At 45.8% G+C, this 24,044-nt stretch overlaps 7 protein-coding genes across 7 annotated transcripts; 3 read left to right on the top strand and 4 right to left on the bottom strand.

The window, feature by feature from the left end:
* Window positions 1–28: 28 nt before the first annotated feature.
* C8R40DRAFT_1053112 (P-loop containing nucleoside triphosphate hydrolase protein) lies at window positions 29–1,060 on the top strand (the record flags this gene model as incomplete). The annotated part of the gene is made up of 5 exons (XM_046224815.1): window positions 29–158; window positions 226–248; window positions 327–431; window positions 485–749; window positions 912–1,060. Coding segments are annotated over 5 exons (672 nt in total), but the record flags the coding sequence as incomplete, so codon positions are not given.
* Window positions 1,061–1,088: 28 nt separating this feature from the next.
* Window positions 1,089–1,668, bottom strand: C8R40DRAFT_509281 (uncharacterized protein). The gene is made up of 2 exons (XM_046235285.1): window positions 1,559–1,668; window positions 1,089–1,494 (listed from the first exon to the last, which is right to left on the bottom strand). Exon 2 carries the CDS (start codon window positions 1,489–1,491, stop codon window positions 1,144–1,146), a length of 348 nt encoding a protein of 115 aa, XP_046083304.1. The 5' UTR covers window positions 1,492–1,494; window positions 1,559–1,668; the 3' UTR covers window positions 1,089–1,143.
* C8R40DRAFT_1053028 (uncharacterized protein) lies at window positions 1,491–3,353 on the bottom strand (the record flags this gene model as incomplete). The annotated part of the gene is made up of 4 exons (XM_046224807.1): window positions 1,491–2,511; window positions 2,632–2,821; window positions 3,002–3,261; window positions 3,310–3,353. The coding sequence occupies 4 exons, from the start codon at window positions 3,351–3,353 to the stop codon at window positions 1,491–1,493; spliced, it is 1,515 nt and encodes a 504-aa protein (XP_046083303.1).
* A 364-nt stretch (window positions 3,354–3,717) lies between these two features.
* C8R40DRAFT_1022748 (uncharacterized protein) lies at window positions 3,718–3,977 on the top strand (the record flags this gene model as incomplete). Its single annotated transcript, XM_046223030.1, has 2 exons — window positions 3,718–3,835; window positions 3,928–3,977. Coding segments are annotated over 2 exons (168 nt in total), but the record flags the coding sequence as incomplete, so codon positions are not given.
* Window positions 3,978–6,351: 2,374 nt separating this feature from the next.
* Window positions 6,352–8,105, bottom strand: C8R40DRAFT_1071978 (uncharacterized protein; the record flags this gene model as incomplete). The annotated part of the gene is made up of 2 exons (XM_046226413.1): window positions 6,352–6,371; window positions 6,428–8,105. The coding sequence occupies 2 exons, from the start codon at window positions 8,103–8,105 to the stop codon at window positions 6,352–6,354; spliced, it is 1,698 nt and encodes a 565-aa protein (XP_046083301.1).
* A 438-nt stretch (window positions 8,106–8,543) lies between these two features.
* On the top strand, window positions 8,544–9,340 carry C8R40DRAFT_1173938 (uncharacterized protein; the record flags this gene model as incomplete). The annotated part of the gene is made up of 4 exons (XM_046232095.1): window positions 8,544–8,623; window positions 8,685–8,751; window positions 8,814–8,911; window positions 8,974–9,340. The coding sequence occupies 4 exons, from the start codon at window positions 8,544–8,546 to the stop codon at window positions 9,338–9,340; spliced, it is 612 nt and encodes a 203-aa protein (XP_046083300.1).
* A 1,945-nt stretch (window positions 9,341–11,285) lies between these two features.
* On the bottom strand, window positions 11,286–11,936 carry C8R40DRAFT_1071976 (uncharacterized protein; the record flags this gene model as incomplete). Its single annotated transcript, XM_046226412.1, has 1 exon — window positions 11,286–11,936. One exon carries the CDS (start codon window positions 11,934–11,936, stop codon window positions 11,286–11,288), a length of 651 nt encoding a protein of 216 aa, XP_046083299.1.
* Between the last annotated feature and the right edge of the window lie 12,108 nt (window positions 11,937–24,044).

Raw genomic sequence — 24,044 nt, 5'->3', positions numbered from 1 at the left:
AAGAACTAAAATCTGATCACACAGGAATCCTCCGGCATATTGGCCTGGGAGTGGTGATTTACGTGTTGAAAATCTGTTGGCGAGATACTCTCCTGATGGACCTGAAATCCTTCAAGAGATTTCGTCCCATGTGAGGTCCGGAGAACGAATTGGTGTTCGTGCATGTACTAATACCACTTGTGTTATTTCTGAGCAACAGTGATTACTGCGAACGTTTTGGGATAGTTAGACGAACTGGTTCAGGAAATGTTCATTTTTCCTGCCATCAACTAAAGTACGCCTTTGTTGAACTGATGACGATATCTCATGCTCCACCGTGACAACAGAGCTCACTCGTGTTGTCTCTACTGAGATGTATCTATACCTCAGGAGAGGTGCTCTACGAGGTCTTACAAAATGCTCCGAGCATCAAGATCCAACGTCCCCAAATCGTTCGTTGCTTCTTTCCTTATAAAATGACATTTACTCTCTAATGCGTCCAGAGCCTGAGCTCATCAATGGCTTCTTCCCCGAGAGCCTCGACCCTTTCGGAGAGCACGATGACCTTACATTGAATAATGCGTTAGAATCCGCTGGATTACAAGCCCTCCAGGAGGATGTACCTGGAAAAGACCGAATTACACTTGATACAATGGTTTCGAGCGGCGGAAATGATTTCTCGTTAGGTCAAAGACAGATCGTTGCTCTTGTTCGAGCTATTGTGAGAGGAAGTGAACTGTTAATCTTGGATGAAGGTATGCGTGTATGTGGTTCTGTGTGTCGTGGGGGAGGGATCATTATCCATGGCCTTTTCCGTGATGGCTGACTTGTCCTTTCAATTCCTACACTGCTACATCTGCGATAGGTCTGTGTATAGTGCTAGTTGTCGCTTTTTACAAAGTATTAACACGATGCATTTCTTCTGTCGGCAGACTATAAGCCGGATAGCATCATACAATCTTCGTTGCACAATCAACTACACGGGGATGTCACTCTAATAACCATCGCTCATCATGATCGACTACAAACTATCATGGATGCAGAACGTATCGTGAGTGCATTCCTTCGTTCGTTATTCTAACATCAACTGAGGTGAGCTGGTTAGTACCCTAGGATATGTCCACTCACTAACTACGTTGTAGTTCACAGACAGATAGAGGTTGCTTAGTTGGGATTGCAAGGAGGAAGAGACAAGCAGTCTGATGAACATAAAGTTTTATTTTGAACTTGGCTGGAAAAATAGATATGCGCTCTGAAGTATGATCTAGGAAGGGGAAGTAGAACTTCGAATAAATAGCTAGTGGTACACGAAGTATTCGCTAGTCTGAATACATAGAGGTCGGTTGGAATTGCATGATCAGTTATGATGTACACTAGAAGAACACTTGGTGGTAATTCAATTATTTTACATCTACACCTTGTATGTCTCAGTATCCTTCTTATACTAACCGCGCCTCCTCCACCCAGCTGAACCAAGCGGCACACCGAAGCTTCCAAAAGCACCAGCACCATTACCTAGAAGATATTGAAATCAGAACTGGGTTAATGTCGTGGAAGAGAAACCTGCCAAGATTCACACCAGATGGCGCCGTACCAGCGCTCGAAGGTGGGGCAGTCTGATCCACAGGGGTAAAGCCCCCAGTGCCTGCTATTCCAATACCGCCAATTGACCGACTATGACTGTGTCCTCCACCGGGTCCCCCTGCCCCAGGATGCTGACCGGGTGCGCCAGCAGCAGACACAGGCGATCCCTGGAACGTGCTCCGAAACGATGTATTGGGCACCGCCTGGATACTCAAAAATTTACTCGGCACACCCTTCTCCCGATCCCCTCTATCTTCCGTGTTAGACTGAAACTCAAGCCCAATCCCGTCTTGTTCCCCTACGTCAAGCAACTTGACAAGTTTCTTCCCTATCGCGTTGAGTTTCTCAACATCATCCTTTCTCCTCGTCCAGACCTGGATGCGATCCACTTTCGCGCGGAGCGAAACGACTGCACCGCAGATTTCATCTCCGCCCTCTTCGAGTTCTTCGCCTACTAGGGCCATGCAGAGCCATCCCCAGCATCTATCGAGAAGCTCCGGATTATTCCGCATGGTCAGCACCCACTTTCCGCCAGAAGCATTAGCAGGGTCCTCCCACATGGGTTTGATGGGCGACTTGAAAAGATGATAGTTGGAGTTTCGTTCGAGGAGCGAAGGGGGTTTGAGCCAATTAAAGTAGCGGCAGAATTGCTCCACAGTGGTGAAGGAGCCGATGACGGTAAGGTTGGCTTCGTAGTCGCCCGGAGCGTGGGAGAATGGATTTTGGGATTGAGGTTGGGAAGGGTCGGTAGGGTTGGCCGATGTGTTGGTCGACATCGAGGACGTAGGGATAGAGGCAGCAGTAGGAGAGTTGTTTGTTGACGCTACCGCTGATGTGGCTGAATGGTCGCGATCCCGAGGAACGAGCGGAGGTGCAGCGCCAGTGGGGTTAGCAGAAGTAGGTGCAGGAGTGTAAGGGAATTTTGCTTTCGAATCGTGGTACAGAGTCCTATGGGAATTGTTATCGTTAGTACTTTAAGCGAAAGCCCCAATGCAAAGAGAGAAAATCATCATTGATATAGTGAAGGGAAAAAACCAATCAAACAACAAAGATACGGGTTTGACTCACCAAGAATACTGCAAGGGATGCTCCTCCTTCATAACGTGTACCCCAGGAGTCTTCGGATCTTCTATCATTTCCGGTTCAGGCGGCTTCGGCGTTCCATCGATACTCAGTGCCCGGGTTTTCGCCAGCCTCGCAGTAATGGCATCCAGTGAAGGAATATTTTTATAGCCCTTCACGGGTGGTTTGCCTTTGTCTTTCTTGGAGTCCCGATGACCTAAGGGTGGTGCTGGACCATCTGGATCACTGGAAGCGAGTACTGAGCCTTCGGTGCTAGCGCTGGTAAAAGCCGCGCTGGACATTACACTGTAGGCGGGAGCACTAGTAAGATCTGCACTAGTAAGAGTAGATGCAGTACCAGCGCCAGATCCAGCACTAGTGATCGCGTTCAGCTTATCAAGCTTATCGACAGTCAACGATTCTCCGCCTTCAGGTCCAGGCGTTGTGTTTTGGCTTCGCGGGGTCGAAACAGAGCTCGGACTTGGCGATCCAGCGCGAGTACTGTTCGCGGGATTGACTGCCACAGAATCATTCGAGCTCGCTGTAGAATTCATCGAGGCGTTGGAAGTGGTACGTAGGATTGAAGCCGCAAGTCGGGGACGGGGAGCTGCTGTTAAGTTCGTCGTTGCTGCATTGCTCGTATTGTTGTTGCTGTTGGTATTAGAGGTGCCATTGGTGGTTGACCCGTCTTTAGTCATTCTCGCCGCCAGCTGGTTCAACGAGGGCATCGGCATCCTCGAAGAAGTTTTCTTTGAAGGTGTATCGCCATTGGTGCTCATCGTGGCGATCGTCTACGACAGAGTATATTATAGTCCAAAAGTATGCCTAAGCGTCGGAAAATGTCTTGTCGAAGTCAAAAAATGGTTGCCGACGATGTCGTCGATGACAGCAATCAAACCTGTGAAAGCGGCGGCAATCAACTCTTTGCCAGTGTTTACTCTAGAGGCCACCGGAACGGAGATGCGCAGAAATCATTTCTTCCCACAACATCTTTTTCTTTTGGCAAACGTTGATGCGATGGCGAAAGCTAAAGCAAGGTATATTCATTTTATTCTTGCTACTCTTAAATATACAGTGGAATTGACGATAAACTCTTATACCAGAACTCTCATCGTCCGTTTAATATCCACTGCTCAGACTGGCTTTTTCTACACGACTCAGCGGGTAAGACAAGGATTGCCACTTTCTGCAATAAAGTACGACCCGAAAGGTACGTCAGCCATTATGTACCCTTGAGGATGTGATGGTATGACGAATTCATGCTTGACTTTACTGACGAATCGCCCTTTTGTCGCTTCACAGTAAAGAGACGCGTTCTGTTTGTTGAAAGTAAAAAATCGAAGAAGGGCTAGTAGCGAAGACGGACGGAACAATGAACACGGTCTATTTTGAAGCTATAGGTGTGTCATCTTGTCTGTCGCTCGGCTTGGCTCTACTAACTGTAACTTGCAAGATAGACTGAACAATTTCATCCACTACTTCACGTCGTAATTAGGCCACTCCAAGAATATCATCTGCAGTTTAAGAAATATCGGGCTTTACGCGCGTATCCTCCTCTAAGTATGAGCTTCCGTATCGAGAAGTTCCTGTTCTTGTTATCTAGTCAAAATAATCGCCAGGCCTGCTCGGGACGCGCGCAAGGTCCTTTTGTCGATCGCCTCTCTCTCTCTATCTCAGTACAGCCTGCACATTCATATCGCACGATTTTTTCCCTCAAGCCTCTGCGTCGGGGATGTGAGCGTCAAATCCATATCGCTTTATATATCAGATCGCGGCATGACAGTGCAGTCATTTTCTCTACGTTCTCCCACTGTTGATTTTCAGACATTGTGGAACTCGATTTGGGTACGTAAAACCTAGTATAGGTAAGCTTCCCTTGACGATTGCCATGGTCTTCCTCATCCAACGACTGTATCATGTAGCGATCCTGATATTCATTCGTTTGCAGGCGGAATCTCATGTGCGAGGTTTCTCGTCCTGCCCAGTGCGAGATTACTGACAAGACGGGATTGATCAAAATTATGGAGCAGGTAGATATATGTGTGTGATACCTTGTATGCCTAGCTCTCAGAGCTTCGAGAAATATGTATTGTGGTCAGGGCCATCCGAACTACGACCGATGTCACACCGTTCATGGTCATCCAAATCTACCGTACTAAGAACTTTCTGAGTTTTGATGTTAATCCCCCGATTACGTTCATTCAAGAATTATCAGACAGTTTTCCCTTGTGATACAAAATAGAAACTACAAGCTATCATATATCATTACCTGCTAAGTCAAATTCATTTCAAACTTCTACTGACAATAATCACTCAGTGGCAACGATTATTAACCGGCTGAAAGGCTTACGAGCTGAGCGGAACGGCAGGACCAGGGGGCTGGCACCGGAGTTTTCCGTGAAATCAACTGGTGCAGACCCCCCCGTGCGAACTTTGACTTGCCAGCCACGGCAACATGGCATCAGAACTTCGGCGCGTTGGTGCGATCAGGGTGCAATGAACCCAGCGTGAACCTCTAAAGACTGTAAGCAATAAGGACTCTTATTTGAACTGGGCACTCTGCTGTATGTACCTGCCTATCTCCTCTTTGTATAAGTATCACAGGGTATTTTGTTCTGAATGGTGGAACATTGTATAGATAATAGATAGCAAGCCCATTATTGACAATGATTACTACAGATGCATGTCTTGTAGGTGCTTGTTTATGGCCCATTATAATAGCAAAGAGAAAATGATGATTTAAGGAAGAATGTATTGATATGAAAGGGAAAACAAGGAGAACGAAGGTGTCGTCGACAGTGCACACTGCAGACAGATCAATGGAATCAAGACAGCCGATGCTAGCCGCTGTCGGCAACTCAAAGTTCACACGGGGGGGTCTGCACCAGTTGATTTCACGGAAAACTCCGCTGCCCGCCCCCTGGGCAGGACCAAGATGCATCTGACAACGGATTATGACTGAGGCGTAAAGGTGATCCAGCTTCCCAGGTGCCCGCTGGACTGATGTCACCAGGTGTCGCTAATGCATATTTTTTTCACCGCTTCGACCGCCTTACCCATGATGGCCACTTTTTGGATACAAGACTGCTAGAGGCAAGAGACAGTACAGATGTGTGAAGGAAGTCCTAGATGTAATCCACAAGCTCTAACGGAAGGATGGTCGTGCGAAATGTGGCGAGTTGACCGAAAGGCACACATGTATATGCTCTCTATGTATCTCTCTTGTATGGCCAGGTATGGCCCGACAACTTTACTGATACCAGCAGGATACCAGATAGATTTATCAGAACACCTTACACAACCCGTGCCTTTGCCACAGTGGCTCGCTTTGCTCACACTGTGGGTTTTGCGTAGATGTCTCAATGCACTGGCTGCACACCTGTTCACATGTCTTCCTCATCTAAAGAGTCTAATTATCTTCACCAACATACGCAAGCATGTACGCCGCGGCGGGACTATGCTAGATTTTCACATTGTGTAGAGACAGCAGAGTATCCTTCTTAGCCTCAGGAAGCTTTGCCTTCATATGTCTGATCCTTCCGATTTCCTACGTTGGACACTTGTTTATCCCGGATACACACCACGAATCGATCCTTCAACAATTTATGCAATATGAGGACCAGATAGGATCTTAGTAAAAAAACTGGGTCCATTTCTTGCAGTGAATAATGACACCTTGAAGAGACAAAGATTGATTTATTCCTATTCTATTATGTTTAGGAACCTTTACCGCTCCATTCGAGGATCTGCATGAACATATATATAAGTCACAAAATGTAGACAAATTAAGTACATGGCGTACTAATCGTTCCAGGAGCCATTCGTACTTGATAGACACCAACGTTCTGCTGCCTCAATGTCTTTGTTTTCAATTCAAACTCCTTTACTGTAATCTTGTCCGAAGCATAGTACTGGAAAAAGGATTGCGTATGAACAGGCCGAGACTCCAGCAAGTGAATTCCCAAAAGTTTGAGTGTTTGTCGTGATTCGGCCATTGTAAGTACAGCATTGAGCTGACTGGATGGACAGCGAGTGACTAAGTGTTCAAGCTTAGGAAGAATTGAAGTCTGGACCGAGGAGGTGGAGGTGGAGGAACAATCAAGAGCAGTGAGAAGAGGTTCCGACATATGAGAGCCTGAATAGTAGTTCTCATGTTGAATCACAAGAGAGGGTTCAAAGTAGGTGAAACGTTGGATGCTTGGACTTGAGCGTAATATGTTGATTAATCCGACATCATGATATTCGCGATTCCCACTCTTTGAGGCCACCCCAATGCTCAATGTCTCGAGCGTGCATCCAGACCGGACAATGAACTGGGAGACTACTTCCCAATCTAGGACTCCACAAAGATGCAGAGAAACAAGGGATGGACAAGTGATATTTCCTAAAATCCCATGGATATCATAGTCTGCCGCCTCGATAGCTAGATGGTGGAGTTGATCAAGTACCAATTTGGGCGTTGAATTAGGAACAAAATTTCCTGTCCGTGCGGATTGCATGGTGAATTCAGTGAGAGACACCGTGTGTTGTCGAAGGATCTGCATTGCTTGGTGCGCATCTGTGGCGGTCAAATTAACAACTACCATTCTTGATTCTGATTCGAATGCTGAGTTGAAAGGCCCATCGGGGATGGTCATCCAACAAAGATGCTGACATCTATCCTTAAAGGTCGCAAAAAGGCTGTCCCAGCTTGGAGACATATCTGGTGGACGTCGATGGTTGACTTCATTCAATTCGATGGCCAGGTACTCCAAGCGTGGAGGGGGCCTAAACGAACTACCCCAAAACACCTGGTCCCAATCATTGGGACTGTAATTGACCATCCTGAGGTGGGTAATGCTCTGCCAGTACGAACTCGAGGCGATGCATTCCATATGCTTCTTCAATGATCTGATAAATTGAGCAGATTCCCTGCTGCCTTGTTTCAAAACACAGTACTTCCACGGTTCTGGGAAAACAATGTCAACCCGAGATACCATTATGCCCCCATGCAAACGAGTGATGTATTCCGTGAGGAACCTCGTCCATTTCTCGCAACTGGTGTTCGGATTTGCGAGATTTAGCTGGACACGGTCAAACAGTTGCGAAGATGAAAAAAGCAGCCCTCTCCACTGTCGGCATACTTGAAAGAGGGAAAAGTCCAAATCAGTGCCTTGGATGGCAGCAGGTAAGATCTTCATCCAAAGTTCATTAGGAATGTGACGAATTGGCATAAGCAGAGCCTTCAAGTTGTCTCTGTCATGGATGAGAATATCACGTTGAACCTTCATTGAATCAAGGATCCTACTGATACGAGCTAATGCGTTATCGAGTTTGGCAATGTGATGCTCCGTGTTAGAAATGCAGTTAAGTGCTGTTTGCCGCTCGGCGTCAGTGGAAGACAGATTTGTGCCATGCCAGAGTGAGGATTCTGCAACAATGTTTGTTCTTGCAGGAAGAAAAAGATGATGGGGGCAGCTTTCGCACAGTGGCAAGGACATTTGAGAGATTTGGACCTGATGAAAGTTTTAGTTAGTGTTCCTCAAAGAGCACGGCTATTTACCCAGTCCATGACTATGAGGTCTAACAATTCGGGGCAGGATATGATTTCTGGTGCGTAGCTAGGCTTGTTTCCCACCTGTGTATACTTTCCGACCACGGGACTGTACAATATCGATTCCATGGCAATTATCAGTAACATCAGTGTACAATCAGTGTACTGTCAAACCGGCATGACGCCGCGGGCACATCGGGAGCGCCGTTGAAAAGGAAGGCAATGACATTGAGTATACCATGGTTTTGTATAAGTATAGTATCTCTGGACGAAAAATTTCAGCGGATCAGGTATCTCAGCCCACTTCCATTAGTTTTCACCTAGAGAGCTGGTCTCTCTTTCTCGACTTTCAACTAACCACCAAAAAACCAATTATTCCATGATGATGACTCCCAAACTTATTCTTTTCTTGGTTACACTCTTCACTGTCATTCATAAATCTCTAGGAGCCCCAGTTCATAATCTGTTTGTTTGTTTTTCCCATTTAATTCATAGATAGTCAACTGACTTTCAAGTTTTCACCTAGTATCCCAAGAGTGACAGATGGCTGCTACATGGTCTTGTCTCCCAATCCCACAACAGACCTTTTGGTTGTGAGTAATTAATTTGACCAAGGCATTTCTTGAGTCACAGAATCTAACATGACATGAATCAGGCTTATCAAGGTGGAACATATAAGATCAATGTTAAATTTGGTGATGGAGCCAAGGCTGACCGTGACAAAGCCTATGCCGGAACCAACCCAAACTTCAAGTCAGCTTTTTCAGTATTTTCCACTAGCCCATTGAACATTGACCCCCATGTGTCTTTTGTAGATTCACGTACAATGAGGGAGATCTGAATAAATGCGGGAAGACCACTGAACACTATACCCTACAAGAATTAATGAAGGATAAGCCAAATGCAGTTGTAAAGGACCCGTTAAGTGAGTCTCTTTATGATTTACTCACTGATAGTAAGGATCCTCACTGTGTTAATAATCATAATGCTTCCATGAAATCTCAAGGTGTTGAATGGTACACATTCATCTTTGGAACAGATTTAGTCAAGGCTAAGAATGCATTTGATGCCTTGAACCAGGAATTGGTAGACTTTGGAAAGTCAACATTCACAAATGAAGCTGAAGTCAAGGATTGGGCAAAGAAATTTGTCACCAATGTTGAGGGTCATTTATCCACATAGCTTTCTAAGTAGTCATTAGCCAACAATCACTATGCCATGACCATAAATATTGGGCCTAGAAAGAAATGGGAAATGTTATGAAAACTATACCTTTTGCACAATCTATAGCAATAAGTGTGTGCTTTAGACTAGTAGTAGAAAACCCACAAAGCAAATCAATGAATCACCCCAATCAGACTACATCTGAAAGGTACAATGTGAGGAAGGAGGTTGTCAAAAGCTACTCTGACAGATAACTAGGTGAAACCTTTAAGTAACAAGACCAAGTAAAACAGGTTCCATACCAGCATTCTTGCAAGCTCCTGCACTTACTAGTGCAATGTTGTCCTTGGGGTTTTCCAGTTGAGCAGCAAATTGAAAGACCGTAGGATAAGAATAAATGGGTTCAAAAGGAAATTTGGATGACAGAGGGAGTGACCTCTTCAGCCAAGAGCGGGAGTGAGAGTGAGTGCAAAGTGAATCACCAGAAGGTGTTTCCAGAATTGTCAGTACAACCAACAGCAAAGATTCCAATAGCAGAACAGCAACCAAGTGTTGGTGGGGAAAAGTACACACATCTGTGGAGAATCAATATGTAGAGTGTAATGGAAAGTAACGTTTCAAGAGTCTCAGTCAATCAATGAATTGTAGCAAAATAAGAAGCTGTAACCTAATACTATTTTACAAGATGAATCTAAATGTGTGACATAAAAGGGCAATAGGAGCAGCTTGCTGGAAGGGAACAAAATGGCCATATTCACCATATTTTTAATGGGTTTAGAAGCTAATGAACCATCAAATAAGTGGAGATTGATAGGAGACATCTTGGTAGTTGGAATAGAATTTTGTGAAACATAATGAGTATCAATAAAAGAATCAGTGGAACCAGAATCAACAATTGTAGAAAGTTTTAAGAGAGCAGAGATGGGCTCAGCTGGCATGGCCATGTCAGACAATGGAAATTCAGTAGTTAAAGATATTACAAGACATTGTTCATTAGAAAAAAGAGCAGATTGTGGGATCTTCTTGCTCCTGCATTGTTTGCAGGGAGTGTGCTCCTCCTTGTCATTATCATTGTCACCTTCTGGTTCCCCATTGCTGTGGTTACCACCAGCCTAACATAAACAAGTCAAAAAAAAAGAAGAGTCCGGATGGAATTGTTACTTTCGTATTGGGCATTGAGCACTGTGCAGATACAAATGGCTAAAGATGCTAGGAACTAACAATGTGAGTTGGGCAAGGAGTGAGGATAGAATATTTATTCTAAGCTGAGAAGAGCATAGGAATATTTATTCCACACAATCTGGGGGTGCAGAGGCCAGAGATCTTTCAAGGTAGCGGAGTGAAACGTGAATAATGCATATCTGTACATATCTATGGTGTATACAACAGTGAGGTAGGTATAGAGACTGATCATACTAATAGCTTGTGATGGGCTAGGACGGAAAGTTTATTCAGACAGCTGAAAGGAATGGCCGGATAAACTTTTGTTCCGGGGTTGCGAGGAAAACTGTAAGTGAAGACTGAACCCAGCTCGACCAGGTGAAGCCACTGGCGCATTGAACGAGGTGAAACAAGCAGACAAACCCGGAAAGCAATGCCAAGCCTGTGGAAACGGAGAATGGTCAGAATTCCAGAACTTAATCATTCAATGGAATGGTACCTAGTGGGGCATGGAATGCCGCCTGTTAATCCGTTTATATAGACCTTGTCTGGCGTGTAAACAATGTACATGGATGGATGCCAAAGTGTCCAAATTTCGCCAATACTTAAGAAAAGCATCTGATTTCCATCGACCCATGGCTTCAATGACGTCAGGGGGAATACCCTTGGTGAGATAATGTGTGGTGCCTCCAATTCTGAATGAGTGACCTGTAATGCGCTTTATCCCAGAGCGTGACCATACACTATTGCAAGACTTCAGGAATTCCTTTTTGGTTAACACGTGGAGCGACTTGTCTGGGAGTCAGTAGGCAAACAGTGGGTCCCCTGGTGACAGGTTGTTCTCCTTGATGTGGTGGGATAATGCTCGTACAGCATTAGACTTGATATCATGGTTGATTAGGACCACCGATTCGCCCCTTGCCTGGTGGGTCTTTGTACAAGGAAGTCGTAGTTTGGCCGATGATTTGTGGTCCGAGATGTGAGGGATGTTGAGGTCGCGAACTAATAGCAGCTTTGAGCTGTTGTAGTTGGTCGTGAGTGGGGAATGTGACAAGACTTCTCCAAGCCTCAGCTGGCCATAGAACACCAAGTCCGCACACGCTGTGACACAGCTGTTGAAGGCACCTTGACCTGTGTTATCCAAGTCATCATGTAGGAGATTGAGCCATTCCGCTTTGACCGGAAGGACAAGGTGGGAGTGGCTCTTTCGACACCATTGAGCACCTCTCGCAACTGAATGCCACCACGCCAACCAAAGCCCTTGGTCGTGACTAGGATTTTTAACCGCAGCAAGCTTTGCTCTAACTGTACTGCCAGCTTCTCTGCTCATGAAGGATGCAGCATAGTTGCAGAGTGTTTCCTCAGATAGATCGACTATATGCGCTTCACTGAGATTGCCTGTTTTGCCCCAGTCAATGTAGGCTGCTTGATAGTTGTACCTCCATAGTAACATTTCGCAGGTAACTGCTGATTGGATGGCTCGCTTCACGGCGTCAGAGAGTTCGCTGTGTACAGGTGTGGTACCCGGATGCGAATGGCTGCGAGTGTGACTATTAAGTTGTTGTAGGGAGAAGCGGTAGGGAGGCATGGTTGGGGAAATATCGTGGATAGAGAGTAAGAATGTGGGGTGGGAAGACTCCTCTAGAAGGTCCATCAGCTGGGTTATCATGAGTGAATACCCAGTTGCATTCTACCCAGATTTGATGTTCCTGCATCATGTAAGACCTGGGTCAGAATAGGTCTTAGGGTAGGTTTTGGTATATGGAATTTATGTTGTAGCATGCTAGGAGCAGGCTGGAGCTCGAAGGGAGCTACGGGAACCGCGACCGAGGACAGGAATGACCTAGTAGTGGATGGGATAGAGAGATGTGACCCTTGAGGAGGTTCCTATAAGGTCCAGAGAGGTCCCTAAAGTGTAGGTAGGGGAGGTAGAAGTACGGAACCTAGTAGTGTTGCATAGTAGGAGTTGTACTTGCTAGAACGTCAACGTAGGATCGAATACGTCATAGTGGAAGTGGGTCTTGAGTGTATAAGCTCCTGAGAAGATATACGCCCAGGAGGGGAGGTCCCGGGAACTGGGCTTAGAGGTGGACGTCCTCGAGTGTTGGAGGTTGTAACAGAGAAGCGGCACGTAGTTCGACGTAGGGGGTAGCTTCGACGTTACCTAGATCGAGGTCCCAGAGCTTGTGGAGCAATTGGGGAGCTCGAGGAGGTTTTGGGGAGGTTAGCTCACCATGGCGTTAGGCGTTGGGGAGCTCGGAGACTCACTCGGATTGCTTAGACATGAAGTAAAAGCGTATATTGGATCGTATAGACGAGCGTAGAGACGAGAGACAAGAGTAGAGAGAAACTGATATAGAGAAACAGAGAGTAAAGAGAAATCCATATGGTTAGCAGGTACAAAGGGACAGGGACTGGACCTATGCAAAAGGGTGTGTGTTCAAAATATACCAAGCTGGGGCTTCAGGACATCGCGGCGCTACTTAAATAGGTACAGGAAGTGAACAAGAGAACATCTGGAGACATGAGGCAGCTAATCGAGAGGGAGGGAGGTAATCGAGATTAGTACTTAAAGGGGTTGGCGGTTAGGAGGGTTTTGTATGTGTGTTGGGGTGAAGGACGTTTGGGTAGGTATATCAGGAATACTTGGGGAGGTGCAGAGGAGATGCAGGAGGTGGATAGGATGTATGACTGTTAAGATCATGTACACCATGTAACCGTGCCAGAGGCAAGGTGTCTAAGTGCAGAGGTTGAGTGGGACAGTAGTGAAGTTATTAACAACACCGCCGTTACGCTGTTAGTCCCCGGAGATCGAGAGTATAGAAGGGAGGAGCTGAGTAGCAGCCAGGTCGGAGCGGCAGTAACGCCGGTGACGAGGAGCAAACCAAAGAATGTTTAAGTCCTAAGGTAGAGTAGAGAGTACTTCAAGGCGATGAGCCTGAAGACTTAGAGAAGAGCTAAGTCGGGAAGGGAGATCTAAGTTGATAATTAAACTGAGGAACTACAGTAGCGTACAGGCAGTATTTATATCTACGGATTGGCGCATCGGTGCAGAGCGCTAGAGTAACTACTAGGAGCTATACGAGTAGTACCTGCAGGGTAGAGTAAAAGACAATAAGGAGGGACTAGAACGAAAGGGTATGTGTAACGAGAAAGAACAATAAGGAGAGATTACAATAAGAGGTAGATCTTCGGAATACCGGGCAGCGGAATGGAGGCCCGAGGCATGGACTTGACAATGACAACATGGGGCGAGTACTGGGACTGGTCTGGTTGTAGCCAGGGCATGACACATCAGCTCTATAATCTTTCGCAGTATCAGATTTTGTTCAGAACCCAGTGAGCAACCTTTCCTGAGAGCCCCCACTACACCCTTGTTGTCCGAGCGAATGATTACGCGAGCATCATGAGATTAGGGTGCGGACAGTGAGTTCAACTGTGACCATTTCGGCCCATCCAATCTTCTGATCTGGTGATTGCCAACCTGCCTTGAACTGCCAGGCCAGCCATTTACCATTTAGAATGAGTCCAATGCCCCATGAAGTAGATGCGTCGACAAAGAGTGAGATGTTGATATGGTCTGGAAGAGTGAGGATAGACATGCCAGCAAAATCCGCCTCAAGAGTTTGTAGCCACCAAGCAAGATCCTCTCTTAGTGAGAGACCAATATGATGGGCTGCCATATTCGAGCGAGAGTGTTTAAAGCCGGCGCAGAATTTGTAGAGTGTAACGAGATGTGTATGACCTGTGGGGAGTACCAAACAGACATGGTTTAGGGTGCCTATTAATTCTTCTGCTTTGTCAAGAGTCATGAGTGCATCAAGTTCAGTGCGTGAAAGGACGCAAGCAGCATACTTCACCTTTTTGTCGAGAGGTAGCTGTACAGTTTTATCTGAGAGATTCCAGAGAAAGAGAATGGAACAAACTTCTTTGGTGCCCAGGGCCAGCCTCATTTGGCAGCGACAGACCAGACCAAGGATTCAATATAAGAATAAGTGAAAGTGCCATCAGAGTTGCGCGAACGAGGAAACCAAAAAAAGATGAAGTTGTTTACCCATTTCAACAGGCCTTCGACACCTTCGACACCCCATTTGTGTAGTATTTTTACCATAACATCTGCTATCCGACCCCAGATGCCGGGAGTGGAGTGTTTGCCAAAGTTCAAACATAGGTCAAGAAAAATGAGGTTGTCAATAAAAAGTGCTACAAAGTGACAAGTGCTGCGATGAAGAGGTACATTTGGAAAGGCTGCATCCACATCGAATACAGCCACCTGAGTCCCTGCAGGTGCTGCTGCAACTTGCAAGTAGCAGTCTGCAAATGTACCCCAGTCACAAGGGTAATTGTCGGAGTTGATGAGGGAATTGATGAGTAGCGAAGCTGGAAGAGAAGAGTGAATAGCAGAAGGACAGGGCAGGTCGGAATGTGGATATGAATGGTTAATAATAATTCGGAACTTCCCAGGCTTCTGTTCGAGAACGGCCATGGGAGCAGTGTGAAGTGGACCAATTAAGGATTCTAGGTGTTGAGGCATGAAACCAGGAGAGAGTCGACCCAGTTGGATTTCCTCTACAAACTCAGAGCGAGTGATATTAGCTTCGATGTCGGATTTGAAGTGATTGGGAGGAATGAAGGTGTGTGAAAGGGAAACATCTTCAATACCAATGCAAAAACCTTTGCAGATGCCTTTTGGAACATCCGAGTACTCATCCAAGAGTCCGACTTGAAGTAAGGCGGCCTCCCATGCATCAGCATGCAAGCGAGTGGAGATGGGAAAGTCAGCACTAGTTGACCGTACCACTCTTCATTGGACTCTGGATAGTCCTGGGTCATCGGAGAATTAAGCGTGGCGGGGCCACGAATCTCATGATAGTTGGGAGAGCGAGGAGAGTCGGAAACAAAGTTGGCAGGCATGGATGCCTGAGTGATGCTCCTGGAGTTGCAAATGGCATTTTGTGCCTGCAATGCATCCTCACCATTGAGGCAGGGAACAACCCAAGCAGGTTGTACAAACGGTTGAGCTTGCATGTGCGGCGCATTGCATAGAAGGAGTTGTACTCGCTAGAACGTCAACGTAAGATCGAATAGGTCGTAGAGAGAATGGGTCTTGAGTGTATAAGCTCCTGAGAAGATATACGCCTGGGAACTGGGGCTTAGAGGTGGACATCCTCGAGTGTTGGAGGTGGTAACAGAAAAGCGGCATGTAGTTGGATGTAGGGGGTAGCTTCAATGCTACCTAGATTGAGGTCCCAAAGCTTGTGGAGCAATTGGGGAACTCACGGAGGTTTTGGGGGGGTTGGCTCACCAAGGCGTTAGGCGTTGGGGAGCTTTAGTATTGTTCGAGGGAGCTCGGAGACTCACTCGGGTTGCTTAGACATGAAGCAAAAGTGTATATTGGACCATATAGACGATCGTAGAGACAGTAGACAAGAGTAGAAAGAAACAGAGATAGAGAAACAGAGAGTAAAGAGAAATCCGTATGGTTAGCAGGTACAAAGGGACAGGGACTGGACCTATGCAAAAGGGTGTGTGCTCAAAATATACCAAGCTAGGGCTTGGGGATGTTGCGGAGCTACTTAAATAGGTACGGGAAGTGAACAAGGGAACATCAGGGGATCTAGAGGGCATGAGGCATATAGTCGAGAGAGGCAGATGATCGAGATTAGTACTTAATGGGGTTAGTGGTAGGATGCGTGTCGGGATGATCGTCAGGTTGTTTTGGTAGGTACCCCGGGGAGGTGGTGGTACTGTCTTGGGGAGGTGCAGACTGTCCTGGGGAGGTCTTGGGGGGGTGCAATGATAGATAGGGAGTGTGAGAATGTGTGCCGGGTGCTGGGGCTGGTCTGGTTGCGGTCAGGGCATTACGGAAGGGAACAAGAACCATCAAAATCAGGAGAAGCATCCACTGGGAGAGCATAGCGTCCAGAACAAAGCTGATGGTACTCGGGACTATCAAAAAATGATGGCTAAGCAGTCCGAAGTTTGACAGAATTAATTAATTCAGTTGACTCCTCAGGACTGGTAGGAAGTCAAGGAATGATGGAGGAAGTAAATGAGGCTGACGCTCGAGTTTGGCTTAAGGTTGAAGCCATTTCAAACTAAGAGAAGGAAGTAAAGGGAGAAAAACGGACTTCAACGAAAATTTATTGAACCCTGTGCCCCAAACCAGATAAATGTACACACTGATTCAGCGTGTACGGCAGAACAGTTCCCTATAAAATGGAAGCTCGTTCTGTAAATAGATGATGAAAAGATTGTGAATTAAATTTTCAAAATGTGATAAGAATACCAAAAAAGTATTCAATTCAAATTGAGCACTAAATTGTTATGATTCGTAGTAGGCATGTGAATAACTGATAATATGAGTGCTAGAAACCCATTTGAGGGCATCCAAATTGATTGGAAAGCACGGAGAAGTAGAGATCCAAACCCAGTGATTTACATTAAAAGGAGATATAGTCTTGTCAATTCAATCTAATACAGATTGGGTATTGTTTCCCTGATACCAAAACTACGAATGACCGAGGATGGTCAAATTCTTTAGTTTGGGGGGGATGACACATCTAAATTTTGGCTAGATGTCTATGCAGTGAATTGTGTCACTTTCATGCATAGATTTGTATCAAGAGGACTGTAATTGAGACCCAGATTGACAGTCAAAGTCAATACTGAATCAGTCTAATAGTTGAAGGGACCGTATACCCATACTACCACAAGTTGGCTAGTTCACCCATCCCCGATACTATCTTCGGATAAAAGTCTACCTGTTTGTCAAGCAGGATTATACCAGACTTGGACTACATCTGAAGAATGACCATTCACATATGACATACCAAGGGTATTCTTATTGGACGTAACACTGGCAGGAGTTTGGAAGAACTTACTCAAGTGACCATGAGCCAAGGATTGACTCAAAATGACTTTTTAGAACTCAAGAATTGTCAAATACACATTCTAGGACAAGATCATGCATTAATCTAAAAGACTGCAATTTAGTCTAATAGACCAATCAGGTTGCATAGTCAAGGAAAACGACCAGAAAGATGACCGAAGCACCGCGAGGCCCCGAAGACATATCAAACGAATGTCAAAGAGTCCTGACATGGAAAATATTGAAGAATACGATTAAATGAATACTATGTGCAACTCCCTTGATAGAGTATAGACACAATGGGTGTCTATTGAAAGAGAGAAGTAATCAGTTTAATCCAGATGAATCAGATTGATAGGATTAGAAACGAGGAGAGCTGATTTGCCTCTGGACGAGATGACAATGTTGAGCATCAATGACAGATGAACACCATTTGAGTCATTCTCTAAACAATTAAGATTAAATGAATACTGAAGTACCTACCTATGTTTGGAGGTATACTAGAATCTTGGAACCAATATGGACCAAATGAGAATGAATAGATTCAAATTAGATGGTGAATACCTTATTATAGAAGTTTCCTTGCGGTTCCGAACATTTTATTCTATTAAATTAATTGTATTGTGCAATTCTATCTCCTGTATATATAAATAGCGATCAGATGCATCTGGAATACAAGTGATTTTGGGACAACATTGCAGTGCTAATCTGTAAAAAGGAAAGACACACTCCTGCCAGACTGAAACCTCTTCACTAGCAGCCATTTGGGCCCGGCACTTGTGAGTATAGGAACATCATGTTCTGCTCCTTGTGACTGTGAGAATTTATATCCAGTTGTTGTATTCTTTGAACTTAGGATCAGTTGTTGGTCTTAAGGGCAAATCACACTGTGTGGTTGTGCCAGCACATAGTTCTAGTCCTCTGTAGGGGTCTGTGTGTTCTAGTTTTTAATTTACTTTGATTCAAACCCCCAATTCTTGATACAGTGACACGCAAATCAAATCCACACCCCCCGATTTGGAAGACCTTATGTCACCAGCCCAGAACCATAAATATGTTGTTCCGCTGCTTAACATTATCAAATTTTGAGGGTTCAAAGAGCTTATATTGTGACAAGCAATTATTTATAGTAAAATAGACATGCTTTGCAGTGTGTAGCATACAAAAATGTTCATAAAAACAGTTTCATCACAAAATTTCCAAATCGGGGGGTGTGAATTTGATTTGCGCGTCACTGTATATTGAATCCTTAGAACGATTCAAATTGATTGATTGAAGCTTTTCCTTAGCTCTCAAAAGCTTTGCCAAACCTTTGACAACACTACCCCTTGCTATTAAATAAATTGATAGCAGTGAACTTGCATATTGTGTATTGGATTGGTTGGTCGGAGTGCCCATTTGATTCCTTCCTTTCTCCTTCACACCAAAACAAGGCAAGCTTGTTATTGTTAAGCTCCCTATTTGTTCCACAAGTCTCGGGACCTCAATCTTAGGTAATGCCGAAGCTTCCTATGACATCCACTTGCATCTTGCTTCTCCATTACCACCTCGATCATTAGGGAACGCTAACCAATACCAACCCTCATCCTGGGACTTCCTTCCTGGGCCCCCACTTCCATCTAGGAGCTCCTACTCCTACAGCCTATGCCTCTTAATAGCTCTAACAGTCCTACATTGATGTTCAGAGTCCTCACAGCTCACAGCTCACAGTACTCAATCTTCTCAATGCTTTCCAGTTCACAGTTTGTCAACTCATGCTGGCTATTATCCTAGGGACCTCTCTGGACCTCTCAGGAACCTCCCCAAGGGTCACTACTTACATTTCTGTACTACTACTAGGTCATTCCAGTCCTCGGTCGCAGTTCCCATAGCTCCCTTCGAGCTCCAGTCTACTCCTAGCACGCTACAACATAAACTATCCATGCCAACTCCATCTATAAGACCAATTCCAACCCAGGTCTTCCAGAGCCTGGGTTCAGTCTAGGTATGGTACCATCAATATAGCCAGTCAGTCCCTTCAACTGCACCACAAACTAGATTTCACACTTATATATCCTCCAGTTTTCCTCTCCCACAAGTTTTTTTGCATCAGGGAGTTCTTGGTGTATTCAGACTGCTTCCGAAAGACAATTTTTGGTGAGTGCTTAACATTAGATTCTCTTATCATTGGTAATCCTTTCTTTTAGGTTAGACAATGATGTTAAGATCATGTACACCGTGTAACCGTGCCAGAGGCCACAAGGTGTCTAAGAGCGGGAGGTCGAGTGGGACAGTAGTGAAGTTATTAACAACACCGCCGTTACGCTGTTAGTCCCCGGAGATCGAGAGTATAGAAAGGAGGAGCTAGTAGCAGCCAAGTCGGAGCGGCGGTATTGCCAGTGACGAGGAGTGAACCAAAGAACATCTAAGTCCTAAGGTTATAGTAGAGAGTACTTCAAGGTGATGAGCCTGAAGACCTAGAGGAGAACTAGATCAAAGAGGGAATCTAAGTTGATAATTAAACTGAGGACCTACAGTAGCGTACAGGCAGTATTTATATCTACGGATTGGCGCATTGGTGCGGAGCGCTAGACTAACTACTAGGAGCTATACGAGTAGTACCTGCAGGGTAAAGTAAAAGACAATAAGGAGAGACTAGAATGAAAGGGTATGTGTAGCAAGAAAGAACAATAAAGGTAGATCTTCGGAATACTGAGCGGCGGAATGGAGCACCGAGGCATGGACTTGACAGTATCCCCCTCTTAGGCTTGAGCCCTCGAAAGCCGTTAGTATTGGGAAATACCATTAGTCACCAGAGAAAAATTTTATATCCTGTTAGGATTGGCAATTACCCCTTTAGTCATCAGGAAAATTTTGTTGGTCCACCGTAAGCCGAGTACAATTCGATGGAGAATTTTAGCTGGTCCGTGCGCAGTTTCTCCTTATAAAAGGGCTAGGGTTTTGCCGCTATGGGCCTAACTTTTCCTCGAGTTTTTTCTAAGTCCACCAAAATGTCGACAAGCTGAACTATCACCACCACCCACTCTTCGACCGCTGGACCTTCAAGATCCCGATGTATTCCTCCTGCCCCCACCGATCCCGCCGTCCGTGAGGATGAAGATTTCGAAGATGATGATGAGGAGGGTATCCTACGACAGGCACAAGAACGAGTCCAACGAGTGAGGGCGCGGAAGGCTGCTGAAGCAGCAAGGAAGGAGGCGGAGGAGAAGGCGGCAAGGGCGGCAGCGGCCAAGAAAAAGGCGGTGCAAGAGGAGTGGGCGCGGGCCCTACGAGCACAACAACAGGAAGCAGAAGTAGCTGAAAGGCGCAGGTTGTTGGCCGATGTGGCAGCTGCCAGAAGCCAACGGGGAACTTCTCCCAGTGAGATGTCGGTCTCCCCTCGGAGGCCAGTAGTGGAAATCAGAAGGGAAAAAGGAAAAGGGAGAGCAAAGGTCCCGGCACAGGTAAGTGATCCAAGTCTTCTTTATTGGAGTTGTACTTATTCTCTTGCTTTTCAGCCAGTTGGTGGAGATCCGGACGATGGCAACGACGGCGATGACAATGACAACAACAACGAGGAGAAGGAGCCTTGTGAAAGGTGCAAGGCCAAGAAAATCCCTTGCCTGCAGCAGGCTGGCAAGCGGAGTTCCGTGATCTGTAAGCCCTGCCATGACTCCAAGGTGAGGCGCTCCTATTCGGGGCGACCATCGATGGGAAAGCGGGAAGGCGGTTCCGGGGAGCGGATGGCCGTCATGGAGAGTCAGATGGCGCAGAGTCTCGCCAATCTCCGGGCCTTGCGGGAGGCCAACTCCAAATCCCACCAGTACCTCCGCCAGCTGTTAAGACGACAGGAAGACGACCATGCCAGACTTATAGCTATGGAGACAAGGATGGCAATGATGGGCATGGGTGAAGAACCAGCGAGGGCGGGGCCGTCGAGGAGGACTGCTGAGCGGCGGCAACCGCTGAAGCGGCGAAGAATTGTAGAGGAGAGTGCAGAAGAAGAAGAAGAAGTGGAGGAAAAGGAGGAGACGGCGCCGACCGAGGCGCGATCAGAGAAGGGAAAGGAGAGGGCAGAGTAGGTAGAAACAGACAACGGACATCGGCCCTCTGGCCTCTTCTGGTAGTCCTGTCGCTGTTTGTATAATTTTTGGTTTTTTGTTTGTATATAAAAAATGTTATCGCATCTTGAGATCTTGAGATTGGAAAGCGGATGGGCCGCGGAGCGGCGGAAGAATTAATTAATTTGAAATATAAGTAGTTTAAGTGTGAATGAAACAGAAGTGAACAGTAAATTGAAGAAATAGAATAAGCAATTAAGAGAGAGGGATAAACACTCAATTTGCTATCATCGTGTTTACCCTCTCGACGCAGCGAAGTGAACTTCGGCGGAGAACGGAATTTCGGTGGAAGGAATCAAATGTTTTTTGTGATCAAGGTCCAGGTTTTAAAGGGTATCGAGCATGGAATGCGGGTACCAGTCCATCAGCATGTAGTTCATCAGCAGCAACCCAAGAGAATTCATCGTTGGTACCTTCGTAACCGGCCCACCGAATATAATAATGTAGAGGACAACGTTTATACCTTCTATCCAGTTTGGAGTCCAGGATTTTGGCAACGTTGTACTCCTCTTCACCATCAACTTCAATTGGAGGTGGAGGAGATTGAGTACAATTTGGGAATGGGTTCGGCGTAACCGGCTCCAGCTGTGAGACGTGGAAAACCGGATGGATACGGCGAAGATAGTCTGGGAGCTTGAGCTTGTAAGATAAAGTACCAGGTCAACTGATGACCTTGAAAGGACCAAGATATTTTTCTGAGAATTTTTCAGTAGGACGAGTAGAGCGAATGTGCTTAGCAAGAACAAAGACTTCGGAGCCGATCGGGAACTCCGGGTGCGAGATTCTTTTCCTGTCAGCTTGTTCCTTGTAACGAGATTGAGCTAGAAGGATTTCCTCTCAAAGAAAGACGTGGAGTTCATTGAGATTGACAACGAAGTCTCTGGCTAGGTCAGATTTCATGTCAACCTTGGGCCGAACGGTGATATTTGGATGGTATCCTTTGTTAGCGAAGAATGGAGTAATACCTGTGGAAGCATTAGGAGTGTTGTTATAGGCGAATTCGGTGATCAGAAGTAAGTGCGACCAGTCATCTTGTTGGTAGGAGCAATAGATCCTAATGTACTGCTCGAGAGTTTGATTGACATGCTCAGTTTGCCCATCGGCTTCCGGATGATATCCAGAGGTATAATGAAGTTCCATAGAGAGCGCTTTACCGAGAGCCCGGAAGAACGCCGAAACAAATTCGGAACCACGATCGGAAGTAACATGATTAGGAACACCATGCTTAGAGAAGACGTGAATAACAAAAAGCTCAGCTAGTTGTTCAGAAGTAATAGTGTTGAAAGTTGGAATAAAGATTGCTTGCTTGGATGATCGATCCACAACAACGAGAATAGCTGTGTAACCATTTGACATTGGCAGTTGCTCAATGAAGTCCATGAAGATGGAATCCCATGGTCGGACCGGAACCGGCAGAGGTTTCAACAAGCTGTAAGGCTGATGGCGCCAGGGCTTATTGCAACCGCAAGTTGTGCAGGAGGTAACGTAGTCACGAACAAAGTCTCTGACCTTAGGCCAGGTGTATTGACGACGTACAGCCTCTAGAGTTCGGTTCTGGCCAAAATGGCCTGAGAGGCAATGATCATGAAAGTAGCAGAGGACTTGAAGGCAAAAATCGCTGTGATTCGGAACATAAATACGGTCATCAAGGCGTAATAACCCATCACTACCTAAGCTTCAACGTTCATTGGAAGGATCTTTTGCAAGTTCCAAGCCAACAACAGAGCTCAGGTCCTTCGGAAGAGCGAGAATGATAGCTTGATGCAGAGCTTCGATTCCATAACAATAGAAGCTTGGAGCATCGGGCCTTCTAAGAAGGTAGCTCAAAGAGAAGTAGTTAGTTGCTCATTAGTGAAGATAGGTCGGAAGTTGTGAGGGTTGACTTGTGCATAGCCAATATCCCCCTCTTTGGGATAGATGTCCCAGTGTCTAGTTATCGAATCTGGTTTTTCACCGAGCTTCCCTGGTTGGAAGCGAATCACCATATTGAATTGATGCAGATATTCTGACCAACGGACCTGTTGATGGGTGAGAATCTTGGTAGTGGAAAAATACTCAAGATTTTTATGATCGGTGACGACGTCCACCGGATCGCCAGAACCTTCCAGATAATGACGCCAAGCTTTAAAAGCTTTGAAGATGGCAAGGAGCTCTTTGTCGTGTGTGTCGTAGTTGAGCTCCGCAGCGTGAGGAGTTCTGGAAAGGAAAGCTAGAGGATGAATTTCACCGTCAACAGTCTGAATGGAGAGAATCGCTGCAATGGCGTAATCGGAAGCGTCAGTTTCCACGATAATAGGACGATCGGGTTCCCAGGGAGCGAGAATAGGTGCAGAAGTAAAAGCAATTTTGAGGTTTTCAAAAGCCTCTTGACAGTCGTTGTCCCAGATCCAGGGGGCACCCTTCCGGGTAAGCCGAGTCATCAGCACAACGATATCACTATAATTATAAATAAAACAACGATAGAAGTTTGCCAAACCCAAAAAGGACTGAATGTCCTTAATCTTCCTAGGAACAGGCCATTCCAGAATGGTCTGTACTTTCTCTTTGGACATGGTCAATCCGTCAGGAGAAAGAATGTAACCCAAGTACT

This window comes from Lentinula edodes (assembly GCF_021015755.1).
Source record: "Lentinula edodes strain Le(Bin) 0899 ss11 chromosome Unknown C8R40scaffold_33, whole genome shotgun sequence".
Taxonomy (NCBI): Eukaryota; Fungi; Basidiomycota; class Agaricomycetes; order Agaricales; family Omphalotaceae; genus Lentinula; species Lentinula edodes.
This window is presented reverse-complemented; position numbering and strand designations above follow the sequence as displayed.